Source organism: Lutjanus erythropterus, chromosome 6, assembly GCF_056507025.1.
Source record: "Lutjanus erythropterus isolate fLutEry1 chromosome 6, fLutEry1.hap2, whole genome shotgun sequence".
NCBI lineage: Eukaryota > Metazoa > Chordata > Actinopteri > Lutjaniformes > Lutjanidae > Lutjanus > Lutjanus erythropterus.
The window spans coordinates 21,907,246-21,925,594 of NC_139322.1; the positions used below are offsets into that span (position 1 = coordinate 21,907,246).

At 39.4% G+C, this 18,349-nt stretch overlaps 1 protein-coding gene across 1 annotated transcript in view; it reads right to left on the reverse strand.

Moving 5' to 3' along the window:
• Positions 1-18,349, reverse strand: part of LOC146325264 (ERC protein 2-like) — a 232,680-nt gene that overhangs the window by 116,705 nt on the left and 97,626 nt on the right. Inside the window, exons 12-14 of the mRNA XM_084721167.1 lie at positions 17,548-17,589; positions 15,948-16,141; positions 4,217-4,310 (exon numbers count right to left, since the gene is read on the reverse strand). Coding sequence (XP_084577293.1) covers positions 4,217-4,310; positions 15,948-16,141; positions 17,548-17,589 — 330 coding nt within the window. The remainder of the gene's footprint in view (positions 1-4,216; positions 4,311-15,947; positions 16,142-17,547; positions 17,590-18,349) is intronic.

An 18,349-nucleotide genomic window follows, 5' to 3' on the forward strand; every position in this document is an offset into this window, starting at 1 on the left:
GTGACAGACGGGCAGTAATTCGATGCACCAGAATCAACAAGTGCTGGTCTGACCCCGCCCAACGGACAGAAACACACACGCACGCACACACACACACTCATACACACACCCCGCTGAGATGGGGGCTGCCACTGCTGGACCCCCGAGTGAAACCTGACCAGAAGCTGTGTCTGCCAGTGTGTATGTGTAGTATATGTGTCTGTCTGTCTCTGTCAGTGGATATCTGTGTGTTATGTGAGTGTTATTAGTAACAAGAGAATATTCCTGGTTTTCAAGAATATAAAGTATGGAAAAAAAGGGCATAAGAGATACAGAAGGTTGGGGAAAATGGAAAGATAATTGCCTTTGCAGCACCAATCATCACCTAATGCCCCTGGGAAGGATCATTATGGAGTCTGGCCCTTCTGGTTTGATGGAGGGATTATAATCACTAAAATAAACCGGCAGAGAGTGAGAGAATGCACATTTCCAGCAGCTGTGTACCTATATGATCCTCAGCTTCACACACACACACACACACACACACACACACACACACACACACACACACACACACACACACACACACACACATATTCACAGGCGTACACACCACTTACCCACATAGCCTGATCCAGGCAGACGCAAACATCTGTCTCTGTCAAAAATGTCAAGTGTGCAGCATCACCCTCTGTGTCCTATTTCATCATTTTAAAAAAATGCTAAGTATGTGTGCAGACTGAAAAGTTTCATATACAGTGAAGTGTACACTCTTAAAAATAATGGTTCCAAAAAGTTCTTCCTGAAGAGCTGATGGTCTACCCAGAAGCATTTGCTTCTAAACAAACTCTCTGTTGAACAAAAGGTTCATCAAAGGTTCTTTGTAAGACTGAAGGTTCCATTAAGAGCTATTTCCATCCAAAAAAGACCTTCTTTAAGGATTGTTGAAAACACTGAAGACTTTTTTTCAAGGGTTCTTTATGCCATAATATATAAGGGTTCTCAGCAGAACCCCAAGATGAGTTCTCGATAAAACCTTTGGGCTTTAAAAGGGTTCTTGGTAGGTCCCTCTAGGTGGGCTCTAGATAAAAGCTTTTGAATAAAATACCTTTGGAATATGAAAGGGTTCTCAGTAGAATACCCTGGGTGGGTTCTAATTAAAATCTTTGGAATAAAAAAGTTTTAAATAAAACCTCCTGAGTGGGTTCTGGAGAAAACCTTTGGATTATATAAGGGTTCTTGGTAGAACCCTGTAGGTGGTTTATTGTTAGCACCCTGAGGGTGGAAGGCTTTTTGATAGAACCCCCAGGGAAGGTTCTGGATAGAACCATTACATCATAGAAAGGTACTCTGAAGAACCTCTCAGGGGGTTTGTGGGGAAACCTTTCACAAATGTTTCTGCATACAACCCTTTAGGTTGGGTTCTAGGAGGAACTCTCTGAAAGGGTTCCAAGTGGAACTTTTATAAAACATTCAACCAGAAACCAAAAAGGGTTCTCCTATGGGGACAAGTCAAAGAACCATGTATGGTTCTAGTTAGTGTCTTTATTTTTAGGGGTGAACAGATCGTGGGAACAAGCTCAGAGTGAATGACTGTCTCCTTTAACTGTCCCCAGTCTTAAAAAATTAATAAAGTTAATAAAGCGGAGGGTATTGAGTGTCGCTGATGCCTCTGTCACAGATAAAAGAAAAATAAAAGGCCTGTGTGAAGGCTTGAAGTGAACGTTTCCGATACGTGTTTTCTCTGTGTTTGTGAAGTGCAGCGTGGCGCGATGGAGACGATGGAGCGGAGAGATGCTATCGCTGCATCCCACATAAACTCTCCTGGATGGACGGGAGGGAGGGAGCAATGAGGGGAGGCCCTGTTTGTTTGTGTTTACCCTCCAAGCGTGCTGTGTTCCTGATGGAGCTGGAGATAAACGGAGGGAGAGAGCAGAGTGCAGGGGAAAGACAGCGAGAGGCCACAATGCAACCTGACTGCTGAGCAAACACAATATACAGAATATATACTGTATTTATAACAAATCAATATCATAGTTAGTGAATAGGAATATATGCGGTGGTCACTCTAACTCTTTTGTAGTTTTACTTTTACATATTCTACAGTATTGTTGCCAATTATTTTAATATATAGCTGCTGTATTAAATAATAATGTTCTTAATATTTATTTCATCAACTTATATTATGCTCAGGCTTTTCAGTTTTTTTTTTATTTATTTAAAATTTTCTTCAGCTGAATCCTTCAATATGAATTAAAGCCCATTGGATAAGCTGATTAAAGACAAACAGCTCTGACATATATTAACCGATAAGAACTAAACAAAAAAGCACTTTCAAGTTTATTTTTCAACTGTAAAATATAACACACATCTTATCTAAAAATATATATATAAAAATGTTTGTTTATATTGTGAGTTTATGTTTAAACAAGACCAAGAGTTCTGCAAAGTGTTTTGAGATCAAAGCCAATGTCAGAATGTAAAATGTTCACAATTACAATTATAACATGCTCATGTTTAGTGTATGAAGTGTAATGTTTACTATGTTCACCATCTTCGTTTGCCATGTTAGCATGCTAACTTTTGCTAATTAGTGTTAAATCAAAGTACAGACGAGGCTGATGGGATTTTTTCAAGTATATGGTCAACGTGTTGTCATGGTGACTGACTTTCCCGTGCTGTTATTTAGATTGGCTCAGCGGGCTGGTATGCAGTATTAGTTCCATTCTTTTCTTTGTTTTTGCAAATGACTTCATTCACGATAAACAAAGTAATTTGTTGCAGCGACGCTAAGAGTAATGTTATCTGTGGAGCTCACCTCACTGCTAGCTGCTGGGTGCTTGTCATAGTTACACAACACTGCAAATGAATCCCTGCAGTTTGAGACACTGCTATATTGTTACCTGTTGTTGTTGTTAATATTACCTTCAGGGCATGTGTAACAAGTAAATTTACATATGGCAGCAACACAGACACACACACACACACTAACGCACACACCATGGACAAGGATCACAGAGCAGAACTGGCAACTTACATACAACACCAGAGCAAACACAGCTCGCGCTGCAGTATAAACTTCCACAAAAACAGTTTGACCTACTACTGTTATTTTCCTCAAATGAGGCTTAACATTCACAGTTTCTCTTGACTGTCTCTCAATATATCAACATTAGCCCATCATCACCTCAGCCTGTGAGAGTAGCCACACAACAGGCTAACACCAGGTTCAATGGGTTAACCCACAAAATAAACACAAACAACATAAAAAATGCCAAAACGTATAACTGCCAAGTCAGAGGTCAGGTCACAGACAGCCGGTATCAATCCATCATTGAGCTTGAACTGTCACCGTCCCTCATACTGCTTGTCAGATTCTTTGAAGCATTGATTTATTAATTTAACATACACTGAAGTGTAAAACAAAGAGGGGAAAAAGGAAAATGAAAAATAAACATAGTGGTGGTTGCATTTGCCAATAGCACTGCATTTCAAAACAGCAGTTATTGCAACACCCCTACTTGGACAAATTGTAAATTCTGACCTGATGGTGGTGCTAAATGAAAAGTCAAGTGATCATGCGGCATCAGCCAGGTTTTGCAATGGATGAATGATAATAAACTTGAACCTGAGCACGAATTCCTGCATCTGCTCAAACACTAGCATTACCTCTGGTCAACGTATGATGATAATACATGGAATTATATCAATTATATCAAAAATGCTTCATCAAGAATCTCTCCCCCGCCTGACTGGACTCACTTGTTCCCATGTGAGCCATTATGCCACCGCTCCCGGCTGGCGTATGGAGCTGATTTCTGCTGGACTAAATGCCTGTCTCTTCCACTTAGGACTGACTCTGAGATGCACCGAGGGAGGGAGGGCAAGAGGCATGAAAGGCTGGAACAGGGCTCCCTCTGCTCAGAAAAGCCAAATTATACATAGAGAGAGGGAGTGAGAAGAAATGTAGAGAGAGATAAAGGAAGGGGATAAGATAATAGTTTCTGAGGAACGGCTTGCAAAAGAGGTGAGGAGGAGAGAGGAGGGCAGGAGAAATGAGTAGAGTAGGAGCCAACCTGCCCTCTCTAGGATGAAGAGGTTAACTTAAGGCCAAGGAATGTACACATGTGCACGCACGCGCACACACACACACACACACACACACACACACACACACACACACACACACACACACACACACACACACACACACACACACACACACACATATTCAAACCTGTGATAAAGAGTGTGGATGTCCATCAATCAGGGCATCTTTCCTCATCTCACCCGGTACCGTCTGCTTTTGGATGTTAGGAGACTTGATTTGCCTTCAGATAGAGAAAGATGGTGGACAACAGATAAAAAAGTTACGCTCAATAAATTCAAAAATGTAAACCAATCATTAAAAGCATGGAATACATAAAAACTGTACTGTAAAAAAGTTGAGCCAACTCAAAATTTCAGCCAACTCAAACTGGGAGATAATTTAATAAATCTTTTCATTTTTCTTTTAGTTTTAGAAACTATTATGTAAAATTATATTTCAAAAATCACAGTGAGTTGTGAATTTTATTTATCATTACTTTGAGGCTTGAAAATTAAATGTTTTTAATTGAAAAACTTAAATTATTAACCGTTAGTAACTTTACTTTGATGAGTTTAGTCAGTCATTGTTGAAATGCAAATTTTGGGGGTTTTCTGAAACTCAAAGATTTAAGTTTCTCTAGTGAAGAAAAGTAAATTATCTCAACAAAAGATTAGTAGTTGGTAAAACTTTTTCAACACTTAAGTTTGATTAGGGCTCAAAACTAAAAAAATCAATTTCAGTAAGTTGCCTTGGAATTGTGAGTTTTCCCAACTTTTTCATTTTTAGAGTGTGTATTTCACCCAATATGACCATGGTATGTATCTTGTACGTGTGCACAATATACACCGGCCCCATTTCATTTCATTTTCACAACAACATTTTCACATTTCAGATCAAACAGTTTAAATTTTGGTGCTTTTTGGTGCTTTGCTGGCAAGCAATTTTTAAAAATTGTAGTGTTGATATTCATAATAAAAAATCTATAAAAAATAAAGTTTTACTCATATATTTCTTTTGATTATTCTGTTTTGCTTTTCTCTCAGAGTTAAATCAAGGCCTGCATATTGCATCACACGGGTAAATGGCAGGGCTAGCAGTGTGTACAGTACAGCAGAGAAGTGCTGTGCATATGTCTAGTCTTAGTAACATGGCAGACTGGGACAAGACAAGACTTGAACGATGGAGGTGAGACACTGCTGTGTAAATCTTTCAACAACAAAACACACAAACACATGCAGACAGGAGATGTGAGTACACGCACGCACGCAAACACACATTCTCAAAAACAGATTTGTGCGAGAGGTGAGTCGACAGATAAGAAGACGGGATGACACAAACACACACAAAAGGGCATGTGTTTTTGAAAAATAAATTGGGGCGAGTCTATAGACACTGCCAGAAACTCGCACACAGGATAATAAATCTGCCGTCAGTGTTGTGCATCGCTGCGGTGCTGATTACAGAGCTGAACTGCGTATTAACAAGCCAGGATGGCTGTGTATTTACCTCCACACAAAGACCTGCTTCTTGTCATTTACCGAACTTACTTAGCCAGAGAACTGTGGCACACACGCACACACACATACACACACACACACACAGACATAGAAATATGCATGAAAACACACGCAAACACTCACACTTACTGGTAGACACACATGAACCCACAGAGCCCCTACACCATAAGACACACACAGCTGCATTTGTACACAATCTATATCTTCTCACAAGCACTCTGAAAATAGAACACACTCTTTGAGCTCCCAGTTTGGCCTTCACACTTAAAAAAAAAAAAAAAAAAAAGAAGTGTGAGAAAGCTGACAGTGACAAATTAGCGCTTAAGAGAACCCTCCAACACTGTAAACAGGCTGTGACCAAGCAGCTGCTAAAACGCGCCGCATTATTATTCCATATCCACACTGGTGTGTTTACTCTGGGCAAAACCTACAAGCTGCCCCCACATATGGGCAAATATTTGCTGTCACAGCCTTCAGAATGGTGTGTGTGTATGTGTGCGTGTCAGCTTTTATGAGTGATGTTGGGGTGCAATTAATGTGAAATATACTTAACAAGACGACAAATAAATTTAATACATACTCACCTTGCCACAGACAATACACACACAAACGCATCCCCATGGGGACAGTCATTGACAAAATGCATTGCGTAGCCCCTTACCCTAACCCCAGCCATCACAAATAAATGCTTGACTCTAAGCAAAACCTAATTGACCCTTCCTAAGTCCTAAGTCCTGCCCCTTCTGGGACGTCAGCCAACTTTTTCCTTTTTTTTTTGGTAATATTATTAAGTCATCCACCCTACTCTGTTTAGCTAGTAGTCTTTTCCATCATTGAATGTGGTTTTATAGGTTATGCATAGATTTAGACATGAGGAATGTGATTGGCTAGGGTTAGGGTTAGAATATCAGGATAAGCCAATCAGGGACAGAGTAGGACAGGACATACTTTCTCAATCCTGGAAAAAAAAGATGAAGATTAAAAGATGTGATTAAAGGATACAAGTCCTTTAATAACATATTTTAATCTTCAAAATTTGGACATATAGTTACATCAGAAGGTAGCTAATGTGAGCAAAACAAAGATAGCTAACTTGCCAGCTAATCTACAGCTAGCTAATTAGCTGGTATTTTGCTAGGTAGCAAAATGTTAGCTATCTATCTAGCTAATCTACATCAATCAAGAGCTAACTAGTAAAATCTCATAGCTAATGCTAGCATAAATGCAAAATGCTTGCTACCTGGGTAGCTAATGTACATCAATCACTAGCTAAACAGTTAGCTACCTTTTTACTAGCATTAGCTAACTGAAAATGTGACTATATGTTGCTTTTACAGGTCCCAAGCAACATCTTTCAACTATTTTCAAACTTTGGTTTCTTCTGGTCACAGACTAAGGTGACCAAATTTCTGAAATGAAAACCAGGGATGTTTCCAGTTTGGTGGTCAATGTATCATCAAAATATTCAGTGTTGCTAATGCTAATTAATGCTAACCATCTCAGAAAATCATAGCAGTACAACAGTGAGTGAAACTATGGTAAATTACAATACAATTCAGTGTATTCACCCATTTGTTGTGGATTGTCTTTTCACAGGACAGCTTCTGACCGAGTTTTCTAACAGCAGTTTTCTCTAAACCTAGACCGCGTACGTAGTTAATGGTAAAAGAGTGATGTGATGCTGCTATCGAGAGCAGCTCCCTCTGTTGGCCAAAACAACTACAACGACATTGAGACGTCAGCCAGTAGGCTTTTTGCCGCCTGGTCTTTCTTGTCACGTAAAATATTATTTCACTTCATGGTCTGTCTTTAACAGTTAAATATGAAGCTTTAACACAGTTAAAACTCTCCAGCAGCAGCAGAAAACGGGGGACATCTGCTCACCCTAACATAGACAAGCATAGCTAAATACAGGAAACAGGAAAGGAGAGAGCTGACTGAGGTATGTCAGGCAGGGCATTAAACTTGCTCAAGTGTTATTGTAGCACCAAACAAAATGTGGCGGGACATGGGAAGGGTCAGTTGTAGCCCTTACCCTAAAACCAAGTCTTGACCCTCAAACAACGTCTCTACCCATGATCCCCAATAGTCTCCATGAGTGTGCATTCAGCTTTAAGTTCCTGCCAGGATATAAGAACAAGGAACTCACACACACACAACACAGTGCCTATCAAAACTTTTGAAGAATTATTTGTTATAATAAGAGAAGACAGAGCAGGATGGGAGTATTTCATGTCAGTATTTATATCTGATATTAAGCCCCCTGTACAAAAATATAGACACAAACACACACAGCGTTGCAGTTTATTAGGCCTGTCGTCTCACATCTCTGGCTTATTTCTTTATTTCTTTTTTAATGACTTCTGTTGATTTTACAAGTTATTTTTATCACTTTTACGAGTGGGTTATGAAAAGTGCTGCATAAATAAAGATAATCATTCAATTCTGTTACCATTATGAATGAAGTATATGTACACACATGTGCACGCATATTTACACAGTGAGGAGGAGGAGGAGGAGAAGAATCTGTTTATACTCAGACCTTTGATGTCCTCTCTGTGTGTTTTTATAAACTCAGAGGCATGTCCACAGAGAACAAACTTGCCATGAGGGCATATCAGCTATCACACACAGCCGCTACTGGTACAGGTGTATAAACCAGCAGACACGCTGGTTCCCTCTGATAGCTGATATGCCCCCATCAACCCATCAGTGCAAAATGAAGTAAGTGTTTTGACCGGTGTGAAGGCAAATGAGGGCACGCAGAGTGTGAATAAGGAGCAGACGGGCTGGGCTGCATGTGAGTGGAAAATATGAAGGAGAAGTGTGATTTGTTGATTGCCGAAATGAGTAAATTCATGGGGGGAAAATAGTATTTTATTGCTGTGACATTTCTTAGAAAGATGAAGTGAGACAGAGAGGGAGAGCACTGTGCACGAGTCCAGCCATTTCCTAAACCGAGCGTAATAAGTAATTTTTCACATTTCCTCTTGCTTCTTTCACCTGGAGCACTCCACGTATCCGCCTTCCAACATAAGCAGCTCCGCTTTATTTCTGGCTGTCAAAGCTCAGCTATGTTTTTTTTTTTACCATGTATATGATCTTTATGCATTCTTTCTTTATCTTTTCTTCTCTCTTTTTTTCTATTATCCATTTAACATTCCTTTTCTTCTCTTCTCTTCTTCTTTGTCTCTCATGTTGTCTCTTAGAACTTAGGCACCGAGAAAAATAAAATCAACGAATGATTAACTGAAAACAGGGATTACTGCTGACTTGCCCTCGGCCTGCCATGGTGGTCGCTGTTACCAGTGTTACAAGTGTTTGGATATACACTGATTACGTTACTCGCTTACTGCCCCCACTGTCTAAGCATGTTATCAATACTTGGTCAGATGATGGCTGCTACAACTGTTAACTGAAAATGTCTGCGCCGTACAGCAGCAGAGTCGCAGGAGTCAGATTTGAAACGTAATGCTGTAGACTAATCACAGCCTGGTATGAGGTTGTTTGACAACTGAGTATGGTTTTACAGGTTGAAATCCTCTGGGAGGGCAATCATACAGACCGCCAGCACTGCCAAACAGCATGTACGTAACATTAGTGTTTCTTTAAAACTCGCCTATGGACGTCAGCTACAGGTGTAGGGGTCGGTGTGGGTAATGTTTGATGGACCTGGCGCATCAAAACTTAATAACAAACAAACCTTCTAAGCCCTATATTCTTAAATTATGTGGCAGTCAAGCTCCCACCAGTGGTACTCTGAAGAATCTCCTAACATTTTAAAAATCAAATTAATTAATTTAAAAACATATAAACAAAATACTACAGGATTTCAAATCAAAATACTTAAACTATGAGATTGCTTAAATATTTAAAATATTTTTTTTTCTTTCCTGCAGTATTTTTGTTTTAATATCAGGCTGCTACACACACACATTCATGCTAGCACAAGTGTACGTCATCCATGATCAGTTACGAGTCTGGCTGTGGCTGACAACAATTAACAAATAATCTTGCTATGAATAAATCTGCTTCCTGCATTAACTGTTCAGTATCAGAAAAGAATAGGCCGGTGCTATGCTTTTAACATCAAGCATAATGATGGTATTTGGACAGGCTAATATTTCTGAGGTGGTAGATGGTGTAAAAAGTTTAAGAAACACTGCTCTAAGGATTTGTTTTGGTTCAAAGTTAAATATTTAAGTAAGCGCTTTAACATTACAAATATTGAGTGTTATCACTCATATCTTTTCTTGTAAAATGTCTGGTGTGATCTCTGACACCAGTGTTGTCATGAGTTTAACATTTGGTGGAGGAATTTTCTCATCATGGCATCCTTCATGTGCCCTTGAGCATGGCACAAATAGTAACTGCATGACTCCAGTAGAGCTGCTGAGTGGTCAACAGCAGGAAGCTGTGGTCACACTGGGCTGCTCCCAGATCTGAATGTGGGAAACTGTGAATATTAAGTAGGGTGTTGCTGGAAAAAAGTATGCATTCTCAGTTGACTTTTCCTGGGTAAATAAAGGTCAAAAGGAGTAATGCCTCTTAAGAAAAAGAAAAAAAAAAAGATTTTATATCTCTCCTTCATAACTCTTAATTTTTATTTTGCCTCTTCCTCCTCTTTTAATAAACCAAAGAGAGCAACAAAATCCTCTGATTTCAAGCAGACTGGGACACACCAGGGCAGTTACTACTTTTGAAATATATGGGATAACAGGCAGATATGATCTGAATTAAATAACTTTTGTACTCTGTAGTGCAAAAAGAGGAGGGGCACAGGAAAAGGAGAGAAGGAAAAACGGGGGACGTGTAGCATGAGGCAGTTGAGTCAACACTAAAGTTTTATCTGAGGCACTTGTCTCAATGCTGTGCTGAGAGATCCAAACAGAACGAGTCTGTTTATTAATGATAGATGCTTTACGGGGCTTAGACATGTCTTATCGCAATACAAATACAGCTCCACTGTTGCTTTAATATATTGTCTGTGTGTGTGTGTGACAGGGTGAAACAGAAAGGAGGTTAAAAAGGAACAAGTGTTTGCGTGTCTGCATATTTAAATGTGAAAAAATGTAATGTGATTCACTGTATTTAGAGCATTGTCTCTTTGATATTTCTATTATGAAACAACTTCTTTCTGCTGCAGGTGCAATTTGTCTATATTTCCAAAATAAAACAGGAAGTTGACAGGTCATAAAATGGCTATTAACTTTGTATTGACACCTGCAGAAACACACACAGTTTACAAACTTTTTCATGCAGAAATGTTATATACAAAGACACTGGAGGTTATGTGTGTATTGGCGTTCATGCATACAGTGTGTGTGTTTTCAAAAGATTGATGCTCTCAACATCTGGAGTTTGATTATGGTCATAGGAATAAGGCCAAAAGTGATGTGTGTGTTTATGTGTCCAAATGGTTGTTTGTGAGCGTATGAATATTTATCAGCCAATAACCACTGATTCCTGTGAGCCAACAGACCCCTGCCAACTCCACTACCTACATGTATTTGCCTCAGTCTCATCGTAGACACACATGCACACTTACACAAATACATAAAGTACATACATACATACATACATACACGTGTATATATATATACACACACACGCACACACCTCCCTTTTCCTGAAATCCTCCCTTGCATACCAGAGTGCTTACCACGTCAATAGCTGTGATATGGTGAGACTGGGAGGCTGATTTATTCCTCAATGTCTCGCTCCCACATCACCACAGAAACATTAAATGTATAGGACTGTAACAGTATTAAGAAGACTAGTTCCACTATTTACCAATATATAGTCAGAAGCAAGGAGAAAGAACCAAGGCTTGTTTCAGGCGTTTCAGTAAACTGTCATGCCACAGGAATATGTTGCTTTGCCACCAGGTTAAGAAAAAAATCCATAATGTCACAGCCCCACATTCAACGGTGGGGTCAACCATGTTACCAACTACATCAGTTGAAGAAATGTGATGCAGTGCAAACACTGCTGCTCAATTAAATACATAAGGTAAAGATTAGAGGGCTTCACTTCTAGTATGTCACACCATGAAATATATTCGTGTTTCCATTTTAGTCCACCATATCTACACAAACTGCTCCGGGTGACCAGTAACCATGGCTTTTAGAGCTCTATTTAACAAATCTATCTATTAGCATTAGTGTTAACAGCTGATACAGATGCTCTCCACAAAGCCTGTTCAGTGTCTACGATCACTTCGGCAGATTAGTTAGGATTTACACCTACATACATAACAGTAAATAAAACACTAGCAATAAACTAACTACTGTTATCTCTGATGACAGTAGATCACTGGGAGATCTAAGGTATGAAATAGCTGTGAGCGAGTCTCCCCTGTGCTGGAAGGTATTTATTACAATGACCTGCTGGCTACATTCATCTTTGACACTCTCTGCTTCACTGCCAACTGGATGAGAAAGTGTCTGTTTCCTCATCTGTTCTTCTCTCGCTCCATCCAGATAGTGGTTAATAGGCCATCTGACCGAATTCCAACAGAAACACTCTGATTAAAAAGACATCCATCCTCTGCCCAGACACATCTCACACGGTCTTACACAGAAGTCCAATCAGCACACAGAGACTCTCGTCCGCCCATGCTGTCACATAACACATGTGCGCAGATACACACGTGCAAAAATTCTTATGTCTGTATGTATGTTTAATGTCTTTGTTTAGTCAGAATTTCCACTCTTAACGTAACTAGAATAATTTGATGCTCCACTATCCTTTACAGCAACCATACGTACCACCAGAGGTGGGACAAAGTGATGGCTTTGCAAGTCACAAGTAAATCTCAAGTCCTTGCACTCAAGTCCCAAGTCAAGTCCAAGTCCTAAACTTTGACTTTGGAGTCCTAAACAAATCATAATGTCCACCATTCACCAAATGTAATGCCATTTTAACAACAGAGATTAGACTTAACATTTTTTTGTGCAAATGTCAAACAAAGTGGGAAATTGTTGCATCTCTGTCTGTAATTTTTGAACTGCATGTTCCGTATACTGCAATTTTTCTTTGTTGATCACTGCATAATTACTGTATGCAAATAAAATATGTTAGTTACATTTCATTTTTTTCCAACTGGAGCTTAGTAACATAATGTTAGTTCTTCATTTTTCCCTTGTGAAACTTGAACAAAGTGGATCACAGAGGTAGCTGGGGACCTGTTATACACAAATATGGTTGAGTTTGCCAATAACAATTTGATATTTTTTTTAACTTAATTTTAAAAAATCTGCCTATGCAGAAATTAATCGAATATAATTATCATTTCAGCATCTACAACTGTAATTATCAAAAGTGCTCTAGTGAAAGAAAGACAAAGTAATAACAGATGTAGGCTTCTGTATTTGAACAAAGGAAAATTAGAAAAAAAATAGAAACCTTCCTGTTTTAAATAACCTTTGTGGTCATTTCAGTATAGATTTCAGAGTTTATGAGTTGCACTTTAAAGTTCCATGAACTTACCTGTCGGCGGCCGAGCACTTTGCCATTCAAAGCAATGTAGATTTTAGAGTTTATGAGGTACACCTGAATGCATCAGGAAGTCCCTGTCCCTGTGTTTGTGTATGTCAAACTCCAAAAGCAACATGCTTGACTCCAAGACGCAGTAGAAGGTCCCAGCACAGCATAGCTTACCATATGACTGTTTTAGTACAAATATTTACTTGCCAGTGTGAAGGATAGAGGAAAATCTACTTGCATTTGGCATTTGGCAGGTGTTACATTCAGGCCACATTAGTTGATTCAGAAAATGAAGGGAAATTAAGTGATTGGAGGTGCAATTTTTAAACAACTTTTTAATCTTTGGGTTATCAAGTTATCAAGAATTTTCAAGTCAAAAGACTCAAGTATGAAGTCATAAAAGAGTCCACACTTTTGCAAAAAAGTGGGTGTACAGTACATGTACAAAAGTACAGTTTGTGTACATGTGCATATAAAACTTAAAAATATATATATTTTATTTTATCTTATTATAGCAGTAGTGTATGACTGTGGTGGATCCTTCTCTGATAACCTGCGGCTGACCTGCCTGTGACCCCCGACCTGTGCGCACTGACCAGAGGGGAGGGGTCAGACCGATAGGACCGACTGGCTGACACTAATGAGACAGCAGCCTCAATAAGATGGACGAGCTGAGAGGAAAGAAACTCTTCCAACTTGCTTGAACCCAAACACTCCTGTCTCACAAACGGCTGCACACACACATGCACAGAAACTACATGCACAGATTAACACACACATGTGCATACATGCACTGCGGTGACAGCCGCATGTGAGCAGCAGACACATGTAGAAGTAGAGGCGTGACCCATGCACACACACACGGAAACAGAGAGTGGACTGTGTGAACAAACTCTGCGGGAGCTACTGTATCCCTATTATACTTGATGCTCACGCGTTCCCACACAGTTTGAGTCAGCACACGGTTTCCATGCCAGAGCGGAGAGTCTGTAAAACGGGTAATGAATGAGGCAGGAAACTGTGTTGGATCCAGAACATGCAGCCCATCCAGAATCATTTTAAACCACTCAGGACCATAGCTAGCGTTGACACACCTGATGGGCCAGTGCATGGTAAAAAAATGTTTGTTCAGAAATCTTTTTCTCGCTTATAGCTTCTTCTGTGCACTTGGCAAACCCACTCACTATCAATCTACATATAAAGAGATATCAGCCTGCACACAAGTAACTGCAACTGCTCCAACTATCAGAGGAGGCAAAAGTACACACATTCTTTACTCAAGTATTAATATAGAAAAAAGTAAGAGCAAAAACTAAAAGGGCATTTCTCCTGTTTTTTTTTCCTGTGCAAAGCTAACTGAATCTCTTTTTTACATAGTTTGTTCGTCTTAGACATTTTTCATCTTGTTACTTTGTTTTCATCTTGTTATTTCTTTTAAGGCACTTTTGTCTTGAACGTGTCTTAGGTTGTTTTTTGGTTTCGGTTTTTACATGCAAAATGCATGCAAAATAAAAAAAAATATTCAATAATTCCTCTCAAATGCAAATGCAAGCCTGTTTTGAAAATGTAGGAAGTAGAAAGCACATTTCTCTTCAAATGTGTGGAGTAAAAGTAAAAACTTGCCAGAAAAATAAATACTCAAGTAAAGTAGATACCTGAAAACTTTACTTAATTACAGTAACTAAGCATTTATAGTGAGTTACTTCCCACCTCAGCCAAGTATATACACTTTGTACAAATGCACAAAAACATCTTTCATCTTTGCTTCTTCTTCACACACACACACACACACGCACACGCACACACACACGAACACACGCACGCGCACTTACACAAACACTCACATACAGTAACTCTGTGCTGGCACTAAACAACCACTCATTTGGGTACATATACACACCATGCCAATCCATAAATCAGATGATAATTGAGTAGCACTGTGCCAGTAATAAACAGAGTAGTATAAACAGCCAGTGTCTGGGCTGGGTACACCACCTCCCACTGGCATGCTGCTGGCGGCCTGCCTGGCAAACTCAAGCACACACACATGGGTGTGTGCGCGCACACACACGCACACACACACACGCACACACACAATGCTGTATGCATTTACAGTAATGCAAAGACAGAAGCAAAACCACTTATCTGTTGGCTGTACAGACACATATGTGAAATCACAGTATGAAAGGAGGAAAAGCACACATGATAGCACTCATGATAGCGATGAAATGTGAAGAAGCCTTGCAGAAGTCAACACAACAGAGAGGCTATAATATGTCTCCAGTGATATAAATGAGGAAAACATATAAAGTCTCTCATTGTTGCTGTCACAGGAATGAGGACCAGGATTGTTTGACGTAAATGCATTGTACATTTGCTGTCCCACTGGGATAGTCAAATCTGAGCTTCCTGGGAATCAGATTTGAGCCAAAATGCCCAACTTTATACCTGGGAAAGTTTCAAATCAACCCAACAGTCATGGCATGATGTTATGGATAGTGTATTATGATGGCATGTTTAAGAGGCACACTAAGAACTACTTACCCTGGTCTGCAGACGTTCATACGCAGAAACAAATGATAAAACATTAAGCCAAATGATTAAAAACAACACATGTACATAGGTCACAGTGTGCATCTCTAGAGTGTGATTACATCAGGCAAAAAGCATGACAGCGTGGAAGTGGTTTCAAGTGCTGGGAGGACACAATCTAGACAGTTTATGTCTCGTGGATTACTCCTTTATAAATAGAGCACTTAGGAATGAATTGAGATCTTACAAAGATCCGGTCACTTGGAAGGACACGGCTCTCTGAGGACACCCACATGGTGTCTTGTGATGGATATGAATGTCACTGAATTTTTGACCCTCACCTCTCAAGATCTGCAATTTTCTTGTCTTTGCACGATTTCTCTATCTCAGCATCCCTCAGAGCTGCCATAAGCCTCTCCACCTCCGCTTGTGACTTCCCAGATTCCTCTCTGTTGCGGGCCACTTCCTGTTCCAGAAGCCGCAGTCGGTCTGTGATGTCTGGACACTTGCGGATGGCTTCTTCTGTGTTTTGTGTCTTTGGAGGGAGAGACAGGACACACAGGTGGCGGATAAATTAGGTAAAAAATCTGCTGAATTGTTATTAAAGGTACAGTTGGTAAAACTGTGTAAAAAAAAATCTTTTGTCATATTTACTGAAAATGTTATTATATCTTGATGGTCACACATGATACAGATAATATATGAAAAAAAACAGGATCTTCATTGTCCTTTTGGTGCTCCTAATTGCTTTCAACAGAATCCATTACACCTGAATAAAATAATTTTAATCAGACATCTGTCACCTGCCTCTCCTCTGCTTTGCTCTGTGTCTGCAGAGCCCATGGATGTAAGAAAACAGAGCAGAGGAGAAGCGTGACAGTAATGACAGCAAAACACAATAAATGCTCTCACACAGAGCTGAAATGATACAAGTACAAACAAGTTATGTAAACACTGAATATAAAATATGTTGTTTTTTGAGAAATTAGTTGGTTTTGTTATGGCAAATGCCAGTAGGAGCATTAAGAGGAGCCAGAAAAAATAGATTTTATTATCTGTCTTGCTTATTATTGTCAGATTTTATAACAGTTTCAGCAAATATGACAAAAGTTATTTATAGTTGTTTTTTTAATAGAAGTTACCAACTGTAGCTTTAAGGCAGTACTAAAGCTCATATTCAGTGGCCAGTTTAGGATATCTCAGACTCAACCTTTCAAGCACTGCTATGTTTTCAAGATCACTGTCACTTCAACATCCAATAGGCCAAGCTAGCTGGCCAACAAACTGAATAACACATTCTTCTTCAGAACTCCTCATGAACCAGCTAAACATTAGTTTTGGTTAGTTTGAGCACCATAATCACAAAGCTGTACCTTCAAACAATGCATAGATTCAAAAGTCTCCTTGCTGATGGTCTTGTTTGCTTGTGTAGGTCACATAGAGGCATCAGTATTAAAATAAGACTGTTTCATAACCAGATAAAACTTCTTATAGTATGTTTATTTTAGCATTATGCAATTACATTAGAATGCTACATTGCTAACTGTAAGTGTAGGTATTAGTATCATGTAAGAATGGACCTGAAAGTACAAGTAAGCTGACAAAAGGCCAGCTGATGAAATGCAGCTGAATCTGAACTCAGCACAAACAACAAGCTCAGGCTGACAAAATAGAGCTCAGTCTAATAAATTATACCAGAAGCTAACAAAGTACATATGAAGCTGATGAAATAAGGCTAAGAATATTAAGTATCGCTGAAAATGACAAAGGACAGGGTAGATGGATGTTGAGCTAAGCGTGACAAAGTACAGCTCTGACTGATTTAAGTTAAGCCCAGTCTGGCAAAAGAGAGATGAGTGAGCTTGAGATGTCCTAAAATGTCCTTTATGGACACACACATACGTGCAAGCACAAACAAACAACAGACATGACAGAACCTACTGTAGGGCTTACTGCTGGTAGTCCATCTACTTTGGCTGGCACCTAGAAGTTAATACAAAAAGGTAGAACAGATGGAAAATAAGAATATAATAAAAAAAAACATGTATAGACTTCAAATTTTAATATCCTCTGGGAGTGAAATGTTGGACACTGACAATTACACGTGGTCAGATGTGAGATCACCCTTCATGGGGAGCTTTAGAAACTAAAGAAAAAGGTAAGTCAATCCTGAATATGTGGTTAGGGTCACAATCTAACTGAAGCAGAACCAATCTGTACCCTCATCCGCTCTCATCTCTTCATCATCACCCCCCCCGGTTCCTCTGCTGCCTGCTTTTCTGTGGTTTGCTTCTATCAGTCGTCTCCCCAGGGCGTCCGTCATGAAGAGTTTGGAGTTCAGTCATTATCATTATAAAATTACTGTCTCCCTCTGGTTGGCTGTGATTTTACGAGACCACCAAACATCTCAACTGTTTTTTTCTAAGAAGAATGTTGAAAAAAAAAAACCTTGAAAAGTTACACTGATGAATTCTTTGTTCTCTGAGAAAAATATCCCAGAGGAAGTTTGTAACCTAGAATTATCTCTCTTTACTTCTCCCTCTTTCTCTTGGTCTTTACTTCTCTCTGTCTACTGTGTTTGCGAAGATTGTTTAACTTGTTGAAACAGCTGAGGCCACTCGTTTAAACATCATCAAGTAAGCGCGCACAAACACACTCACACACACACACACACACACACTGAGCAATTTATTGTCAGGTCTACATAAGTCTGGGACTGTACATGTAGCTCTGCTTGAGTCTG